General features: G+C 41.5%; 1 protein-coding gene across 2 annotated transcripts in view; it reads left to right on the top strand.

Moving 5' to 3' along the window:
• Nucleotides 1–454: 454 nt before the first annotated feature.
• EDAR (ectodysplasin A receptor) overlaps nucleotides 455–21,063 on the top strand; it is a 24,749-nt gene continuing 4,140 nt past the window's right edge. Inside the window, exons 1-9 of one of the 2 annotated variants that reach the window (XM_010131593.1) lie at nucleotides 455–517; nucleotides 1,164–1,286; nucleotides 2,357–2,538; nucleotides 7,440–7,525; nucleotides 17,671–17,757; nucleotides 18,913–19,041; nucleotides 19,130–19,204; nucleotides 19,515–19,587; nucleotides 20,311–20,470. In XM_010131593.1, the coding sequence (XP_010129895.1) occupies nucleotides 467–517; nucleotides 1,164–1,286; nucleotides 2,357–2,538; nucleotides 7,440–7,525; nucleotides 17,671–17,757; nucleotides 18,913–19,041; nucleotides 19,130–19,204; nucleotides 19,515–19,587; nucleotides 20,311–20,470 (966 nt within the window). In that variant the 5' untranslated portion in view covers nucleotides 455–466. The remainder of the gene's footprint in view (nucleotides 518–1,163; nucleotides 1,287–2,356; nucleotides 2,539–7,439; nucleotides 7,526–17,670; nucleotides 17,758–18,912; nucleotides 19,042–19,129; nucleotides 19,205–19,514; nucleotides 19,588–20,310; nucleotides 20,471–21,063) is intronic. The other variant, XM_010131594.1, reaches the window with a different exon arrangement.

Here is a 21,063-nt window from a genome sequence, read left to right as displayed (position 1 = left end):
CTCCATCTAGACCTTTGCTAGACAAATCTGATCTAGCATGGTCAAGCATTAAGCGGTGTGGACACAAACCAGGCTACTGATCCCCATCCCTCTTTCATTTAGTAGTTGAGATGCCGTCCTTGGTTCCTCTGTGGGAGGATTTCTCAGTAAGCAAAGTGCTGCAGCTCAGATCTGGTTCCTCATCTGTCACAGATTTTTACAAATGTTGCAAGACTGGGCTCCCTCATGCTGCTGTTCTTCTCCTAGAGAGAAAAGAGATGTGCAGTATGGGTGTGTAGTGTAAGTGTGTGCGTGAGAGCACGTGCACATCTCCCTTTCTTTGTTTAGACCTCCGGGCATTGCTCCCATGTAACTTTTGTTCTGCTTTTGAGCCCTTCTGTTCTTATTTTGGCAACACACACAAATATTTACTCATGTTCATGAACAATAACCGATTCTATCTTTTCAGGTAAAATATCAAGAGAGCATGGCTCACCTGGGAGAACGTAAATGGACTCACGTGTTCCCTTTTCTGGTGGTAGGTATTTATGTGTGTACAGGTTGGGTCTTTGCAAACATCTGTAGCATAGCTGCAGATGACTTAGGGACTGAACCCTGGTGCAGTGACTGGTTTCCATTTAATAAAACACCTTGGCATGTGCTGCTTAAACTGAGGCTGCTAGGAAGGAGCAGGAAGGAGAAGGACTTAGGATGGAGAAGGGGCAGAAGGCACTTGAAGATCTGGTTAGCCTGGCTGTCACTTGAAGCACAGCCCTATCACGGTTGAGGCGCGAGGCAGTGCATTGTCTCAGACTGTTATAAATGACCCTTGCAGTAGCATTTATGAAGGCTTTTTTAGAGCTGGGAGGGGCGAGGGTGCAAACTCAGGCATTTGCTGTGCAGGGGGCATGAGAGTTAATAAGTCAGGAATCACAGCCTTCAGTATTTTGAGGAGTAGGTGTGCCAACAAACACGAACATCAGTGCTCTGAGGTTGCTGAAAACTATCTGTCTTCAGTCCGTGTAGTGGCACCACTTCTGTTTCTGAGCTTTAGGGGTGTTTCATGGTGCCTTGCTGACCCTGTCACCTTCTGAGCCACAGCATCTGGGCAAGGGGAGGGTGCGAGATGTGGGGGGATGAAAGTGATGGAAGTGACAGTGCTTTGGGATGCTCTCTGGCAACAGGTCTCTCTGGTGTACTCTGCCAGTGCCGAATACTCCAACTGTGGTGAGAACGAATACTACAACCAGACCACCGGCATGTGCCACGATTGTCCCAAGTGCGAGCCAGGAGAAGAGCCTTACATGGTAATTTCAGCTTCTTCTGCTAGTAGGGGAACACATACTGAGCTCCAAATACAAAAAAACATCTATGTGACATCTCCATAGTACATGGATAGGAGAGAAAATGGCAGAGATGCTTATGCAGGAGCATCCTGCGAGAGTGTCATGGGAACGAGGCACCATACATGTGCCCACTGATACACCATGTCCCAGAGGCAGCCTGTTAAAAGGGATAGTGTAAAAGGTAAAAGTTTCATACACAGACACTGCCAGTTCATTCTCATCTCAGCAGTTATTTAAAATCTGATCCTGCCATTCCTGCATGGTGTGATAAATTGGTTAGTCTGGCGTGCTCGCTGGCCCCCCGCACCGAGAATTTAATTTTGTTCTGCTAAGATATTTTGGCTCTAAAGGAACTTGGATGCTTCTGCAACATTTTATATTATGGTTCCTAAGTAACCATTTGAATTACAGCACATAATTGTTGCTTATTAAAAAATAAATTACTGAAATCCTGTTTGGTTTTAATGGGATAAACATCCTATTGAAAGAATTTCACACAGTTGGTAGTCCTGAACAAGTATGTTTGAATAATAACCAGTTGGGTTTAGTTTTATTTAATCTAAACGTAATGTTCAGCTGGGACATGTGAGTTCAGAGGTTAGAAAATCTCATCCAAACATTGCCTTTTGTGATGTTCCCTCTGGCCTCTCCAAGCACGAAAGCAAGATCGCTGATATCCCTGCTGCAGCCGTGTTTCCCTGTAATCTCCTCTATTCTTCAACTTTCTGTTCACTTTCTACCTGAGCCGCAGCTGAAATTGACTTCCATGACTTGCTGAGATACAAGTAGCTATGGGGGGGACGCTTTCAAGGAATACAGTGCTCTAGTTCCCCTTTTTCCTCTCCAGCACACATCCTTATAACCCTTAAAGCCCTTTTAGAACAGACAGTTCCTTTTAAGGGACCAAATGACAGACGTCTTTCCCATGGTAAGACATAGTGCCCCAAAGCCAACAGGCCAAGCTGTGAACATTCCCTTCTGCTAGAAGTAGGTGTGCAAGCCTGATTCTCAGTGACTTTGCGTTGTTGCAGACCTGTGGATATGGCACCAAAGACGAAGACTATGGCTGCATCCCCTGTCCTCCGGAGAAGTTTTCTAAAGGAGGTTACCAGATATGCAGGCGGCACAAAGACTGCGAGGGGTTTTTTCGAGCCACAGTCATGACACCTGGTGATCAGGAGAATGATGCAGAGTGTGGTCCTTGTCTCCCAGGGTAAGGATTAAAGCTAGACCTTTGCTCTACCCAAGACACTGCAAAATACTTTTTTAATATCAAAATCTCTAATAGCGTCTTTTCATATCCTGGCTGACTATAGGTGCAATACTGTTGATTTATGCTTTTCAATCTCTGCCAAAACAATACATTTAAATGTTTCAAAAGCATTGGTGAATTTAGTAAATCAGAGGATGTTGTTAATTTTACTGAAATCTCACTATAGCAACAACCACTGGGAACAACTAGAAAAACTGAAAATTCTCCTTTTACTAGAAGCAGAAATGGAATAGCTCATGTACCCAATCAAGCACAGGTATGCAGCGCTGTTTAGGAGCTCTCAGAAATCCAGGCTGGCCTTCAGCAGCGGCTTCAGAGGGCCACCTTGTAAGTCCTGCATCCTATGAATGAGCTCCATGAAGATGCCTTGGATACCCTGTAAAGTCCATTCTGTCACTGTGGTGTGTTTAGGAACATAATGTATCTCCTCCCTAGACATGACCAGATTTGTCAGTAGTTGACAGCATTAGCTAACACAACTGTTAGGTGAGATTTACCAAGGCATTTTAGTCTCTCAGAGTCATTTCTAGCCAACAGAAAGGGGTCTAAAGGGCTGCTAATGTCGTGTGTGTGCTGTTGTTCAGAGTCAAATCACATTCCGGAGCTGGCTGAAGGGGCTTAAAATAGGTGCTCTTTATTAAGTCCATCTTTTTAATCATCTCTTATGTTCAGTATATTTCTGATAGTAATGGTGAGGAAGCAATTGCTACGCTGAATATGTTAGCAATGTGTTCTTGAGTCTATTACCTTTGAAAGTCTGTAAGCCCAAGCATACATTTGCTTTCTCAACTTTTTTTTTTTTTGTAGGATGGATAAATACTCTAAAGCACGACCTCCCCTTACATGCCTTTTCAGTTTCTGCCAGTGTACTTCTTTGGTTTAGAGAGCAGTTCCTCCTGACATTTGGCTTTTGTGCAGTTTGCAGACCTTTTATAGCCCACAGCGCTTAAAGCGCAGGAAACACTGCTAAGGAGGCCCTGCAAGCTTCCAGGTTTATTCTATCAGTAAGTCTGTGTGAAACTTTCACAGTTTACAAATAAAAAGAAGGACTTGTCTAGCTGCCAGCTGAGCAGACTGATGATGTGATTTGAAAAGAGCTCCCTCTTGACTTCCCCTCATACGTGGTAAAGAGCCAGAAAGGTAAATAATGGCCACAGTGCTGTTGTGCAATTTTTGTCAGGACTAATGAGGTCACCCAGGTGGGAGCAGGGTGCTAGCTGAAAATAATCAGCTTGCACAGCTGGTGCTTGGGGGGAAGTCTCAAAACACCGTGTTTGCACAGGTGTAACCTGTGGCAGAAAGTGGCCTGCCGGAGTCTAGCTGTGTGCCGCTCTGTGTGTGACTCGCAGGTCCTGGGATAGCTTGGCAAAGCCAGCAGTTAAGGAGAAACGCCCTCTTACTCTCAGCTTGAAGAGGTGAAATTCTCAAGGTAAATTAAATATGGTCTAAATCAAAATGTGAAGCTGCTTTGACTCCATGTGTGACTCAGAGACTCCAGAGGTAGATCGTGTGCGATGGTGGGGTCAGGGCAGAGCCCCTGCACCAGAGCAGAGAGCTGGCAAGCAGCATGGGCTGACTGTCCACCCTTCCTCATCACCTCCCAGTGGCACAGGGACAGCCAGGCACCTGGGTGAATGGCAGCTGGCAGAGTGCTCCCTCACCTGGGCATTAAACCTCAAAGAGCCCCTGAGTCAATGGGAGAGAAAAATGAAGGTTTCCATTTTCAGAGGACTGTGCTTCTGTAACATGCTGCAGACCTTCCCAAGGTAACAGCCCACATGCTGTGATCTGTATTTAGGGGCGTCTCATCCGTTTGCTATTTTTCACCAGCTCAGTAAAGCAGCCTGAGGAAAAGATGAGCATGTGGCACATTCTGACCAAAAATTTTTGAACAGAACACCACTGGACTGGCAGCCTTTCCCCAGTGTCTACAAGTGCCTTCCTCTATCATTTGCCTTAAAAATAGATGCTAGATAATTATATACTTGCCCTTCTGTTTTTTCGGTATTACTGATGATCAGTTGTAGAGAAGATGGAGACCTTTGGTACAAAAGCATGAGTCATCCACTTCTTTAAGGGACGTGGTTTAGGACCCTGGCAGTGCAGGGTGAATGGTTGGACTCGATGATCTTAAAGGTCTCTTCCAACCAAATTGACTCTGTGATTCTCTGTGTCCAGGTTCCCATCCATATAAAACAGGAATAATGCTCGCAAGAAAGATGCAAGACGGTTACTAGGAAAGAATTTAAAGGCTTAGCTCTGAAGCTGTGATCCTTAAAACCAAAGTTCAGCTGCCAGTGAACTCTGGAGGTACCTAGACCTAACTTCCTGGAACACTGCAGGCTTCACCCTCTGCTCCTGCCCAGAAGCTCTTCTATCATGGTAAATAGGACAGGCCAAGAATGCGGAAATTAGGTGCAACTCAGACTTTTTCCGTGAATAGGGTGATCCATTAGGTGTTCCTGGAGTGTGAATGAGATCACAACCAACTAGGAGCAGCCACAGCGAGTCATAGCAAGGGTCCCTCTAGCCTAGTCATCTGTCTTCAGTAGCAGCCATAAGTGGACACCCACGGAGGAGGAAGAACAGGCCAAGTGTATATGGTACACATCTCTCATGCTGTCCCTGGTCTCCTCACAAGGTGAAATTGCAAAGGGATCTTTTCTTTTAAAATGTAGTCAGAGATGCCTCCACTACTGATGCTTTCCCTTTTGATGTGTTCCTCCAGGGTTACAGCAAACACGGATTCAATTCTGTTCTCTGAGGTGTTTGTTTTAAAAGAAGGAATGAGCTCTTGCCTCTGAATGAAAAGGTGTAGTCGGTGAATTTCTAGCGAAATAAAGTCCCTCCCAGCAGTTCTGGATAAGGTAGCAGATGCCTCCACCTATGTGCTTGTCATCTACTGTTGTCTCTTTGCAACTGTCCCCTGCTGAGAACAGCCCACTCCCTAGTCCCAGGTGCCCTGGTCTCTGCAGGAGGTTAGACCTAAACCTGTGGCCAGGACCTTGAGTGTAACATGACACCACCACCATTAGCCCAAGATAAACCACAATGGTGTTAAGCAGGAAAACGCTTAAGATCAGTCTAGTCTTTACTCTTGGATTTTTCCTGTTACACTTCAAAATCTGAGCCTGGCAGGTGCCCAAGAAAGACAAAGAATGGATCTCGTAGTGGAAGAGTAACACTGTGAAAATTCGTTATTTCAATACTGGGCCAATTCTCCTCTGTAGTTAGTGATACAAAGGGATTAGACATTTCCAACATTGCCCTTAATATATGGTGCATTGCAAAGTTGCCGGTACTTCATAGGGGTGAATCATCAATGTTTACAGCTTCAGAGCTTCCTACTCATGTGGGCGAACAGTCGCTTGCCATAAGCATCCTCTTCAGTTTTCTTTACACGTCCTCCGCCATTCTACATTGTGACAAAACCCAGGAAATATTCTACCAGTTTGATTCCACCCCCTTGTCAGAAGGGTTGTTTGTCTTTTCTAAACCACTGTGGCTATTAGACTGTGGATCCTGACTGTTCTGTATTTTTCTTTATAGATTTATATATGTATCTTTGGCCTGACACTCTTTTTTTGTGTGTGTGTGATTTGGCAGACATTTCCTGCTTATTTATTAACTGCTTCACAATCTAGCATTATGCAGGCCCCCATAAGAGAGGAAATGTGAAGTTTTGCTCCTGAGAGAAAGGTGGGGTGGTAGATGAGGCACAAGAGACATTTGAAGGGAAGATTGAGGGTGAATCTTCTAAAATCAGTAGGAAAGAAGTGAGGAACCGTGTTCGGTTTACCCGGTCTCTGAGGTACCTCTAACCCCTGTCCCCACCTTACGTCTCTGTGTACTCCATTTCCTGGATCTATATCCCTACTTTGTAGTCTGGGTCATTCATTAATGACCAACTGATTCTGATGGACAGTTTCAGCAGTAATTTCCTGAAAATGCATACATTTTCCAGAAAAAGCAAACTGCACATGCATAGAAAAGTATCGAAGAGCAGAAAACAGATTCCCCGTTGCATGCGTTAGGTTGAGTAACAGTCTACATAGAATGGATTATGGATTTATTAATGTATTCCTTAAAATTTGTAGTGATTTACAAGTGACTTGTAAAGACATATCCATAATATCAACAGTGTATGATTTTGATGTAATTTGCTCATTAGGTTGCCTGTGAATCCAATTCTTGCATAACCAATTACCTAATTTCAACACTAACCTCATTAGCAGCCCAGAAGTTCAAATCACGAAAAACTTTCCTTCGCACTGTAATTCCACTGTCAAGGACTAACTTATGAACTGTATAGCAAGGAAGTAAAAAAAAAAACCAAAAACCCTGTAAAACCTAATCTGGCTTTTCCGGTAAGGGAAAATACTTTTCCTGTATTTTTTATTCTGATTCGGCCTAGATTTGATTCTAATGTCAAGGAGATCGTTCTTATGGTGTTTGTAAAGAAAACCATAGTTAGCTGGTGGTCTTGCCTGAAAGATTACTGCTTCAAAAAATAGCATTCCCTTATTTTGAAGAAAACATATTTCAGGGCATGCTGTAAACTGCAGCTTGAACTCAGCAGGGAAAATAATGTTGTTTTAGGCAATGATACTACTTCTTGTCATGTAGGCTTGATGGTTGATTAATTGCCTTTTAGCAGGAACGGAAGAAGAGAAACACTGTCTCTATTCAGTCAGTTTAAAAAAAATTAATCTTTGCATCAAATTGCTTATAAAAGTTTTTTTAGAATGATTTTATCTCAGTATAATTGGTTGCTGCTGAACTGTGTTCCGTCGTAGCATATTAATTTACACTGGTTTGCCTCATCTTGCCCTTCATTTCAGTTACTACATGCTGGAAAACAGACCTCGCAACATATATGGGATGGTTTGCTACTCGTGCTTGTTGGCGCCTCCTAACACCAAGGAATGTAAGTGTTCTGCCATTTCTATGCATTTCATCTGGTTTTGACTTGCAGTCATCTGGAAGCTCAGTATGAATTGTTTCAGCGGTGATTATTATGTTCGAACAATAAGTCCGTATCCAGTAAAGGAATTTCTGCTTCCATCTAGCCTTGCCAACTATGGGAGAAAATGCTGAACATTTGGGGAGAGATCAGAATCTTTGATGTTAGGACCTGCCATTTTTCAGTCGTGCTCCAGTTTTTGTCTGTTAACTAGTTACTTCTGTAAATAGGTATGAGGAGTCACAAATCTGTGTATTTTTTAATTCAGTTTCAGTTCAGCTATGAAGAAAAGACGGGACACTTTGTAAATCCTTGTAAAAGTGTCTCACACCTTTTCATATCTTTTGGGTTCAAAGTGATGCAAGGGTTGATATTGTCATGTGGTAATCAGCACTGATAAGAGAGCTAATTCTGTAGATTTCATTGCCAAAAGAAGCTGTAGTTTGCTAACTGAAGAAAGATGCACGTATGTGCACTGCTGTATGCACAGCAGTCCCTGTTAGTGTGTGGAATAGCTTACCCACCCTCTTGCCCTGGAGAGGAGAGGCAGCCGTGCACCAGCACTGTAATGCAGTGCAACCCCCCCCAGAAAACTGCTTTCTCCTTTAGGGGATAAAGAAAGTGAGAAAAAGAAAAAGGAAAATGAAATTATCTCTGAATGACGAAACTACGTCAAAATCCCTCAGAGAACCTGGAGCAGATCGTGAGAAAAAGTTAAAAAAAAAATTTAAAAATAAAAAACCCCACCAAACAAAAATGGGCACTCCCCCCAGAGAAACCTGGTGACGGAGATATCCTGTCCATGTTCCATTCTTTTAAACTCAGTATCATGAATAAGAATTGCAATATTTTGCCTGCTTGATTTGAAAGCAGAGGTTGACACAAAAGTCCCTGAGCATTTATATCTGTACATAAACAGCAATTACTTAGTTCAGATGCTGCTGAACTCTGTATCATTGGTGCTCTGCGAGCCACTTCAGAGAAGGATTGGTCATGAACAGCTCCCACCTTTCCTAAAATGCAAGAGCTCAGATGAGCCGGAGGATAATTACCACTCCTAGTGAGTGGTAGCAGCCTAGCTGGTGACATCTTCCTGAACTGTCTGCATGCAAATTGGCCGGTCTGTTGCTTGGCTTTCTGCTTGGCTTCAGAAAGCCACCCAGTCCTGAGACATGTGCTTCTGCCTGAGAAACTGTGAGCAGGCGAGGGCAGGGTGAGCGTGACTTTGGTGAGGTAAAGTCTGTATTAGGAGGTGAGGTAAGGGTGCTAGGGAGGACCAGAATGTGAGATACGGGAAGAAGGTGGAGAGGTAAGTGAAAACGTAAAGGTGGGAGTCTCGGTGGGAGATGAGAGTGCGGACACACCGTGTCCTGTATGTATACTCCTGTGTGTGCAGGCCGGCTGGCATATTGGTGGCATGCCTGCTGCTAGCCAATAGCCAGAAATGAATCCCTTCCTCAGCTCTAATGATCTGTCTGAGACACGTGGGTTTTTGATAGTATCATACATATTGATTTGGCAAGGAACTACCAGAATATCTTATGGCTATTGGTTTAAAAAGCAGATCTTTGTCTTTTATAGGATATCTGGCAGATATGATAAATGATGTGCTTAGCTCTGCAGGGAAAATATGAATTGCACAACTGATTAACCACATGCAATTTCTAACTCGACAAACACAAGAATAACTATATCTGGGAGGAATTTAGACAGGTGCATAAACCAACAAATTGACTGGTTACTAAGGTAGGAGAAAACATTAGTCTTAGAAAGAGTAAATCTTACCATTTTAATCAAGTCTATGAAACCAGCCATTTGATTACAAGTGTTCAAAAAGTGGGAAAGCTTCTTAAAATCCAAATCCCACAAATCACTAAGCTCAGGTAATATGTTTTACGATGTCTAAACCTCTGGATCCTGTTTGGAATGGCGGCTCCCTAATTCACAGGCAATAATTTGTACACCAGATGGAAAATCAGCCTTGCTGCAGGACGCTCTTGAAAAGCTCACTGTTGTGGCAGGCAACATAAAATCTGGTATTAGCAAATGATCTTTATTGCATGTGTCATCAGACTATAGCAGTCAGAGCAAAGGTGACATGTCAGTGTTGCACAACTGCGTAATTTTTTTGAGGTTCACAAATTCCAAACTCATCTAAGAGCTGCACTCTGAGCACATACCCTTAATGTGAGCATGTGATTCTGTCATATGAAGGATAATACCAGCTTTTTGGTAGGAAAGGTTCCTCTGTGCAGAACAACTCCTGTTTATTGAGTGGCTGTCATGATGGAGGACCCAGAAGAAGAACTCCAGTAGTCCCAGGAATCTTCTGATCCTTTCTTGAGACTTCAAAATAGCATTGAACAGTATCCATGAGCCTTAACTCCACACTAAAGGGGTGCCTTTCCTTTTCTTCAAACACTCCTGCATGCAGCACATCGCTGGGGAAAAGTGACCCAACGTGCTGCAAGGAAACAAGGATGGTAAATTACTTAAAAATAGAAAGCTGAGGGTGATAAGCTGTGGCTTTGCACCTCTACAAAGAAAAATGAGGGCAGATAAATTGTGTTTCAGATCTTTATCAGGTCTGAGACAGGGTTGGAGGACAGTGGTGCTCTCTTTAGCAGGAAAAATACCTTGCTAGGGAAGTGCCTGTCCTGCTCCTTAGAGAGGCCCAGCAGGAGTGCGGAGCGGGGTGTGTTGCTGCTGCATGGAAACCTGCTCAGAGAATTTGCCTGATGATACATTTTATCTGGCAGAAAAGTATTTGGGTTTGATCAAAGGGTAAACAAATAGCTTTCAACTCCAAGAGCCTGCTGTGCAACTTTCATCTCCTACACACTCAATAAACCCTGAAATGGCTGAGGAAACAAATGAACGCCCTGTGTCCCAGCATCTGGAAACAGTAGTGTAAAAAAGGACTGGAAGTGAGAAAGAAACTCCCTGATGGGCCTGTGTCACACACACACCCCCACACACACACACGTGCTTTTTTTTTTATTCCCTCTCAAGGGACTTGAGACATAAATAGCACAAAATAGCATGGAAAAGACAGGGAGGAGAGGGAGGCACTTCACGGAGGTCAGTGATTGAATTGAGGCAAACGTATCACCACATTACAGTGTTGAAACTCTCTCTCTGGACTGAAGGATGCAATCGGGGAGGAATACCAGGCTTCAGCGGCAGCTTGCAGGTGACAGGCATGTACGGAGAAGGGGCTGTGCATATGGGAGCATAAGAATGTGTATTGTGTAGCAAGAAACCTTTTTCTTATGGGGAAAATGGTAAACATCACTGTAAAGACTACAATTTTTCATATCCTGTGCACTGTGAAACACCTATGTAAGCCTTTTGGGCTCTCAGCACGCAGGTCTATCAAGTCTGCTGTGTAGGAGCCTCAGCACTGGTCTGCTAAGCACAGAGGAGCTTAATGCCAAAATGTCAAAGATGTGAGACCTTCAGTTGGGCTTGAAGCAGATCATGAGCCATCAGTGATCCTTGCTGACGGTGAATTGGGACGTGATACCTCTGTGGTAAACAGCACCACTGCAAAAAGTAGAGAAGGCAAGTTTCCTATGCAAGTCAAATAATGAAGGTAATGAGCACCAAACCACTTTAAGATGTGGCTTCCCACAGTTAATAGTGCTAAATTTTCTGCCAACACCTCTAGAATTGAAGTCACTTGAGGCCTCTGACTACACAGGGTGGTTTTGTTGCGGAGCTTTTTTTTGCAAAAGACAGAAGATTTAAACCTACATGGAGTTTCTCTGGTAGGGGAGTACGGTTACTGCTGGAAGAGATTTTATCTTTTAGCAGCTGCAGTTCTCTATCAGTTTATGCATATTAGCTCCACTCTTCTCTTTAAACTTTGATATTTGCCATTTCAGGTCAAAAATGGTGGAGGAAAACAAAATCAAACCCCACTACAAAAACTTGAAGAATATTTACTTTGAAGTTGTGTTTACACAATTGCATCAAATATGCAAACTGTTGTCCACTCACAAATTACTGATCTAGAGAACTTCAGCAACTGATAGAAGGTTTTCCTTTTTCATCTGTACATATTCATACATGTGCATGAGTGCAAAATACTTCTCTTTCCTCATATCTTTTTTGTTGGTTGTATATATAAAAACAGATGCAATAATCAACCTGTTCAAGTTTTTAGGTCTAACACCTACCAGTGATGGCTTAGGAAAAATTAAAAAAAAATAAGAAAAATGAGAAAAACAAAAAAGGAAAACAAAGAGTTATTTTTTAGTTACCAGAGAACAAATAGCATTTAGAAACATAAAAGATCATTTTTATTGTTTTATCATTAGAACTTGAAAAACAGCTAAGCAGCTAAGATGGAACAATTGACTAACAGGCTGAAGACTTCATGTCATAAACTGTAGTCAGGGCGTCACTTCCATACCCATGTATTGAAGACTGAGAACTCTGCCTCCTTAACGAAAAGCTTTACATAAATGAGTCTAATGCCAAAACCACTTGTATTAGTGAAAAATAGTTACTTCAGATATTTTTATTTCAAGTCTCTATTCTTCATAATATCATTAATATTCTTTCCTTAATAGTTTTGTCCTTTTGTAATAAAACCAACATCAGGAGTTTTTTTCCCTTCTGTTTCACATTATGCTTACAAATGAATAGGTCTGTTAGCTGCAGCTATCAGACTTTTTTTGATCTCTGAACACCCCATTCCTCTTCACATGTGGAATGGGAGAAATGGTGATGGCGGTGCTTTATTGTTTACTGCTGGTATAGCCTAATTCTCATCCCCTTAGGGTTTGTCTATATTAGGAAAGGAACCTAATCTTGGGACATAATTGGCCAACCTCAGCCATAAACAATCAAGGAGAGGGATCTGAGAAGAAAATATGGGGTTTGCTGTTTTCAGCTGCTCGGAAAGCTGAACCCAGGTATCACTCAGGAGGGCATCATGTCCCAGTGCAGTTCTCCTGAAAGAAAACTCCAAATAGTTCAGTGTTCTCACCTGTGTGCGGGAGCTGCCCGTCAGAGACGTTGCAGGTTTCCGCGGCACCGCTCTGCCCAGGCTCACAAGTTGCCAAACCTGCAGAGCTGCACCTTTCCGCCACCCACACAGGCTGGCCACCAAGGAGCAGGGGAAACGAGAGAACGGCTCCTTGTGGATCCGTTCTCTTCCTTCCAATGCTCTGAAGTCACCGTAATCAGGTTTAAACCTCAATTACCCCCTTCATGTTGCACAGAGAATGATGTGATAACGCTGAATTCCTGGACCTAGGCTTAGTTCATGAAGTGTGAGCCTATGCCCTTCCAATAGTGGGCAATGGTTACAGCTTCCAGCGAACCCTCAACAAAACTTCAACAGTTGCAAAAATCCTGTCAGACTAAAGCCTCATGGACTATAATCATCACCATTTCCCTGCCCCACAAAATAAAAGGAGAGAGAAATAAAACAGTTAAAGACATTACAGAGAGCACGACAGCACAAAATATTTCCTTTTATATATCTGTCTGAACGGTAGTGGTTACTCCTCTGGTGAGAATCACCAGATCAAAAATAAAAGTCTGGGGGAACTCTGCTATCACTTTGTGGAAGGTTCAGTCTTAGGAATTAATTTACCTCATGCTCTTCCTGCTTTAATAGCTGCTTGCACTAACTGAAGTATCTATGAGCCTGGCTCCAGGATACATTGGAGTAAGTTGTCTTAGAGTATTCTGTATGCCACCTGGAAAAGACAGTAAAATAAAGAGCAATCAGGCAATCCTCAATTGTCTAGGATATGCTCTGTTATTTCTGCTTTGCAATATTTTCGGAGTTGGTTAATGTTTGATTACTGAAGTGACATGTAGATGCCTTGGAGAGTGCCTTGGCTTTGCTGCTTCAGCTTCCATAACTTTCCAAGTACACAGGATCTCCTTATGAAGTTTGTTCCCTTAAGTTTGAAACCAAACCTTTCACGTAGAAAGCTGAATACAGATTTACATTAATTCGAAAATTATGACCTTTGTTTTCTACATCTTTAGGTCTTCATTTATGACTAGGTTTAGTTATAATCCAGGTTTTTATTGCTTTGTCATCCATAAACCCTCTGCCTTTATTGAATTTCAACTCTATATAGTTTATTTTTCATCTTGTATTCCAGACTGCTGGTTACTTATTTGCATGTGTGCTTTATCTTACTTCACTCCCCTAAAACAATGATGGCATTCGCAGCTTGGCTGGCAGACACGAATGCACATTGCCATTCATAAATGGACTGTGTCTGTGAAGAAGAGGGATGCATCAGGAGAAAGCAAGCTGTGCTCACTGGCAAGAAATTGATACATATATACACAAGGCATTTTAAAAACGCTTCTTATTTCAGGATCAGTCCGATAGTCTGTTGTACACATACTTGGGTATTTTTATAATATGTTATTAAGTACTAAATAAACTCCAAAAAAGCTGTTGCTAGCTATGAGTCCTTTGCATGGACCAGTAAGCTGCCACCCACAGCAGCATAAGTCAGCAGGACATATGGTTTCCTACGGCACCAGATTTTATTCACTTGCAAACACTTGCAAGGGGGCATGTTAGTAAAACCTCCCCTCCCTGAACCCTCCTCCTCCTCTCACAAATCTGATAGTTTTGTTAGTCACTTCTTACTGTAAGTCTGTCTTGAGATATATGAGCAACTGTAACAGTCCTGTTACATAGAGCAGAAAGGTTCTTCGAAACAGAAAAACAAAAAAATTGTTTTATTGCCTAACGTATGTTCAGTATGAGGACAAAAGGCCAGCTCCAGGGCAATTTAAGTTAAAGCTATCTTTTGAGTTAAAAAAACCCCTCAAATTCAAATGTGAATACAAATTCTATTGTTCTTTTAAACAATAAGTTGTTTTAAAATGAAACTATAGACTCCAAGAAATTACAATTTTTGAATAAAAACATTTATAATGCAAAAGCTGAGCAACCTTCAGTGATAAACTTCTTTCCTAATTTCTTTATCACATTCCTACAATATTAATTACAGGTGTCTAGGAATATAACCCACTCTTTTGAACAGCTGTATTACAGCCATCAGTCTTTTTTTGTGCTTCAAATACAGTTGTTTCCATATGTTGAGCTGGAGCACTTTAGGATGTGTCTGCCTGAGCTATATCTAAGTCTTTCTAGATTATGGAAGTTTCATCTATATTGGAACCAGAATTAATAACATGATCAGGATGAAAAACTGGATGTGCACAGGAACAAGTGACATTGCAGATATGGTATAGTGCTGGACTGGGAAAAAGCAGCAGCTATGAGTTCTGTGCCATTTTGCTCGCATACAAACGGTGTGAACTGAACTTCTGCAGAAGCTGGCATTTTGGGTTCCTCTGGTAGTGCAGGTGCATGAATTGGCACTTTCTTCTAAGCCACATCTGAAGAAAAAACTTGGCTCATAATGAATGTGCCAAATTATTAAATTTGATAATAGGCTTCAAATATGCATAACGACCAACTCCCACCTAGGCATATGTAAAAGGCCATCACGTTCTAGCACCAGCCTTGGTTCTGCCATGACAGGCACTACAGAACAAACAAGGTGGCCCCATTCCCATGCAAAAAAAATTCTGCACGTAGGCTTTGGAGCTGAAGATGCAGCTCTTGTGCACAGGAGAGGCTTGTGTGTGTGTGCATGGGCAACACGCCATATCCTGATGTGGGGTAGAGCTGGGTGAAGTGGGACGATGACGCTGAATGAAGAATGGATGACTCTCTTCCCTACTGTTCCTGTGTTACGTGCTGCTGCATGACTTCCCACCTTGGAAGGCTCTGCTTCCTTTCACAGACAGGTGAAAAACAGGAGGTTAACAATACTAAACGACTGAAAGATTGATTAGGCAGGAATACTTCAATGAATACATATTTCAGATGAAGGAAAAGACAGAGATGAGAGTTTGATAAAACTTGCTTATGGAGGAGACGAGCTGAAGCTTGTTAGATGAACTCCGTACAGACAAAGCAGCACAGCTTGCCTGTGTTGACTGAAAGGCAGTGTAAGAAAAACTATTGTTGACTTGTTGCAGCTTGCAAGGACTGCACAGAATTACAATTGGCTGTAATTGGATTTGCCGGGGGGACTACAAGAATAGGCGTAAGCCTGGTAGCTGTGAACATGAAGGAAAGTATCAGGCTAGAGCATTTGCCATTTGCTAAATTTCCTCTGTTGTTCAGCCATGATGAGTAAATGCAGAGGTCAAGACCAGGGATGATTCACTTCAGTTTTGTGAAGAATTTCTGAAAATTTAAAAATTACTTGTCTTCAGTCTCCACTACATGCAGATGACATCTTTACCTACCAATACCTAGATGGTCTACTGCTGTATTGCAGTTTCTGGAGCTCCTAACCAATTCTTCTTAGAGAAAAGACTGTCACAGAGAAGGGACTGGAGGCAAGATGTAATCTGCCTGTCATTTGCATAGTATGAAAAGCACCTGAATTAACAAATAATTATATTTAAAATGTTACGAAAACGTTTCTTCAGTTTGAACAAAAAACCCCCGATTATAATAAAAGAATCCATTTCCTTCCAACAAAGGAGGTTTAAAAGAAGTTCTGTCATTGTGAACAAAATTTCCTTTGAAGACATTTGCAACTCATACTTTGTGGCCACTTTAAGTGAACAATTCTCATTCACTACACGCAGCTATGTTTTATGTTAGGTAATACTTTTTTTCATCTTTTTAGAAAACATCTCTCTTAATTTTAAGAGCATGTGTATTGCTTTGTTCTTAACCGTGTAACATTTCTCAGACCATTCCAGACCTTTAATTTCCTGTCAAGTTTACCTGGTTTACCTTTTATTTCTTGGAATATTTACTAGGTCAAAAGAATGGCACGGTTAGTTCACAACTGCACTAGCTGCCAAACAAGCTTGTGGAGCTCTGTGCTGTGTGCACCTTACCAGATGACTGGGACAGTCTTTTGCCTTTAGGTCTGCTGAGTTTAATTATTACTGCACTTTCTCCAGAGACAGCTCATACAAAACAGGGGGGATTTCATATGTCTCCAAGCCAGAAGAGGATTCTCAGTGTCTGTTGATTGTAGTTTTTGTAATGACCTGCTTACCAATGACATTAAAATTATCTGAGAGTTAAGAGAATGTTTTCTCCGAACCCTAATGCAATTGTTCTGTTCTGGAGTGCTATGCCAATACCATCGTGTATGAAAGCATTCCCATCAACAGCTTTATTCCCAATAATATGCAGTATTGTCCGGTATTGTCAAAATATGTTAATTTATGACTTGGTTTGTGGCTTTGAAAACTTGGTGGATGACACTATCTGCAAGATTAATATTAACTTTTAAACTTTACTGTAGTATTTAGACATGCAAACCCCTATTGGACACCTAATGTCACTCTTCTGCAAGCATGAAGTATTTCTTTTAAGTTCTTCATTTCACTGTTTTAGTGGATTTCCCCCTCCCCAGAATATATATTTGGACTGACAGGGAGAATCATAAGGAATCTAGTACCCAGCTAGATCACAGGAAATTCTAGTATTCCCTTTTATGACAGATAGTACAGCTCCAGGGAACAGAAAGGCTTTCAACGCTACTATTTGTTCACCTTTCCCAGGTTTTCCTGTGGGGTCATGGGGGTTTGCGGACCATTTGAGTTTCACACACAAAGATCCTGCTAGTGAAGAATGCTTGTGAGAAGCACTAATTTGATGAATCTACCAGCTGGGAATAATGGAGTGGGGGTTGTAAACAGTTTGAGTCATCAGCTGGATCCTGGAAAACTTTCTGCTACCCAGGACCAATCTGTAATACACAAATCTATGTATCACGTTTGGTCCTGCCTGTGTCTGAAGATGCTTGGGTTTCTTCTAAGTTGAGAACTTGAGCCTTGCCTTATTCCACTCCCTCTAGATGATATGCGAAGAAGTAGTCTGTAACACAGTTCTCAAGGTGCCAGAAATGTGTATCAGGCTCAGTGACATTTCAAAAGGTGACAAGATCGTAGGTTCTCTGCTAATGAATAGGAAATGCAATCAAGCTAAGCAAAGGCTCTGTTTACTTCAGCCAAGATACTCCATTGACTGGACAAAGTAACCATGGAATTTCATAGCATTTCTGCTCATACTGCAGGTGCGGGGGCTACGTCCGGCATTTCAGCCATTTTCCCAAGTACCTCTGGCACAAGCACTTTCTCACCTTACCAGCATGCTCACAAAGGTAAGAATGCATTCACTGATGTATTTTAACAGCTGTTTGTTTTGCAAATGGCATCAACAATGTGCAACCAAACTGAAAGTAACTATAGAGAATCTAACTGCCACTATTTCCAGATTTCTAAAACTGCTATTAAAAATAATTCAGAACAAATTTTTACTTCTTGGTTAATCAACACCTCTGTTTTAGTCAGATGGACTTTTAAATGGATTTGAACTGTACTGTGAAATGCCAGCAATAAATTTAGCTCATTATTTGTAGCCGTACAGAAATGGCACTATAAGCAAAGCTTAGCTCAGACTGGTGAAAATAATTTAATGCACAAATATGGCCAGTCTCTTATTGAGCTAATATAAACAATTCCGCAGCGTGAATATTAGGTTTTAAAAATATGTGAACCTGAGAAGACACAACAGGAAAGATGTAGTTAATGAGGTACTGACATTGCTGATCTTCCTGGTATTGTTTGGAAACATGACCATGAGGATCATGTTTTCAGAAAAATTGAAGTTTTCATGCATTTTATGATACCTGTCATTTCCTGCACACTGGTGTGGCTTTTCAATTCTAGTCTTTTGTATCCAAATTCTCCTTCTGAATACCTTTTCGCATACCTTAATTTGAGTTGACCTTCTAGCCATGCTGCGTTTTGTGTCTCTTTTTAGAATAACATCAATTCTTCTACAGGTGCTTTGTGTTCTCCTTTTTACTGCAAAGCTTGTGAGGCAGCCATAGTTATCAACAGTCATTTTAGCTCTCATTCCAGTTGTTGGGTTTTTTTCTTTTTCTTTTCAATGCCGTTTCCCAGAATAGAGTATTAGGAAAGCTGCTGCTTTTGCTTATATATAGCTTCCTATGTTATTAGCAAAGAATATAATTTCCTGCATCTTTGTATCGGATTGACCATGCCATCAAATATTTTTATTGAATACTGTTAACTGGTTAGTACAGCATGAATGTCTCAGTTTTGAAAAACTGTTAATTATTTCGCCTTTGAGATGAAACTCTGAGTTTTTCAATGCTTTACAAGTAATCAAGACTCGGATCAATTAAATGAGTATGCCAAATGTAAGTGTAGAGCAGACTGCAAACTGTCAACTATTCCCTGATCTCGAGAGCCTCTCCTTTATGAAAATATTTTTTTTTTGTTTATTCCAGCAGATCTTTCAGGACAAGGACATCTGGCTACAGCTCTTATAATTGCAATGTCCACCATCTTCATAATGGCTATTGCCATTGTCCTCATCATCATGTTTTACATTGTGAAAACAAAACCTTCTGCTCAAGGTAATAGTTCAGCACATGAAATTTTAGCTGTAAATTCTATTTTTAGATAACTTCTGAGAGTAATTAGTATTGTATTTTTATATTCTAGCCTGTTGCAAGAGCCACTCGGTAAAAAATGTTGAAGCTCAAGCTAACGCACAAGAAGAGAAGAAAGATGTGCAAGGTATAAGTTCCCTTAGATTTGCTTTTTCTGTCCAAAGCAACGTCGGGCTTAAATACTCTGAATGCATTTCTCTTAATTATGATTTTTCCTTTGAATTGGTAAAATCCATATCAGTTTACTAAATAATCGAGTAAAATAGTTTTTGTACTTCCAGAATGTCACTTAATGCCCTGATAGCAATTTAAAAGGTAACAGAGAGATTTACATTTGCCGTAAGGTTGCCAGAAGAACGAGCTCCTGAGACAAAACAGTGGTTTGGAAACTCATTGCCAATTTAATTTTCTCACTTTCTCTAATTGTTGATCAACAGATAATGTTGTGATATTCTCTGAGAAAGAAGAGTTTGAAAAACTTACAGCAACTCCAGCTAAGGCTGTTAAAAGGTGGGTAAAACAGAAACAAACTTCCAGTTTGACTGAAGTGGGGATGAGACATAGTCATTCTTTATCCTGGTACAGAGGAATACATGAGGAACAAATCAGATGGATACTCTGATAGTTTGCTGCTGCGGGGAAAACACTAGACTAGGCTTTTCCCCCCATGGTTTCTAAGAGAGGATGACAGATGTTACCAAAGAGAAAAGCGTATCCTCCCCTCCATGACCAGTTCATCAGCTCTTGGGGCTCCATCTTCTCTTTTGACAGGTCCATTTTTGGGACCCGACTGTTACTCTTGCATACATACCCTTGGTAAGGTTCCCCTTCACTTTCAGGCAGGAGCAGTACAAACAGCTGCTCCAGGCCTTAAGGATCTGTTATGTCATTTGGGTGGCACAGGGTGATATTTTCCGTCACCTTGTGTCTGCCAGGTGGCCAGTCTTGGCTGGGTAACGTGATTAAGGTGGGCTAAACACTGTCCTCATTTGGACCACCCCTGTATAGAAGGATTCTTGCAAGCTTCGTGTGACTGTGTAACTTGGTGGGTTGGTGGGCATTGTAGGCATACCCTGGGCAGTTGAACACAGTTACGTTCACAGGATTCCAGAGGAAAGGCGTTTTTAAAATGGATGGTGCTTTTATTCCACTTCTCTAGGATAGCAAAAAGAAGATGATTGGAGTCAACCCATGAGAGGCTACACTGAGATAACCATATCCTTCATTTTGCAGTGAAAATGATGCATCTTCTGAGAATGAACGACTTCTAAGCCGTAGCATGGACAGTGATGAAGAAGCTGCAGTTGACAAGCAAGGAACTCCAGAGAGATGCTTGTTATCTTTAGTGCACTTGGCCAGAGATAAATCTTCTACAAGCAATAAATCAACTGGGGTAAGGCTATTCTGAGATTTAAAAATTGAGAGCATTTTTCTGTGGTGTTCTCTCTTTTTAAGAAAACAATATACAAACTATTAAACACACACCCCCAAATGCATTATAGTGCAGACCCAGACTAATGTACAGGAGATTCTCCAGACAAATTTATTATAGAATCTCTTTTGCATAGTGGTGTATACGTACATATATACTGTTCAGGGCTGAAAATACAAATATCCTACAAGAGTAATAACTTTACTTTTTTTAGCATTGTATTTTATTGTCTAAAGAAAGAAAAAACAAGTAACAGCAAACCCACAATATAGCTAATGCTAATGTAACTAACCCCAACGATACATTTCCCACAGAAAATCCAGTACAGAGAAGTAATGCAGCAGCATGGCTGGATTCACAGGACAGCGTAGCGTCTGAGTGCCTTGACCCAGCAGCATCGCTATTTCCATGGCACAGACTTTTCAGTAACATCCGGTGTTGTGCTTGGTTTTTGTGTATTATTTTGAAGAACACATACGTGCTTTGAAGGTCACTCTGTGCTCTGAAGGACACTGTAAATCCACTGTTTGTTCTGCTGCGGAAGGGTTTAGCTT

The sequence above is a fragment of the Buceros rhinoceros genome, unplaced genomic scaffold (assembly GCF_000710305.1).
Source record: "Buceros rhinoceros silvestris isolate BGI_N320 unplaced genomic scaffold, ASM71030v1 scaffold18942, whole genome shotgun sequence".
In the NCBI taxonomy this organism is placed as follows: Eukaryota; Metazoa; Chordata; class Aves; order Bucerotiformes; family Bucerotidae; genus Buceros; species Buceros rhinoceros.
The sequence above is the reverse complement of the archived record's forward strand: the minus strand, read 5'-3'. Positions and strand labels throughout refer to the sequence as shown.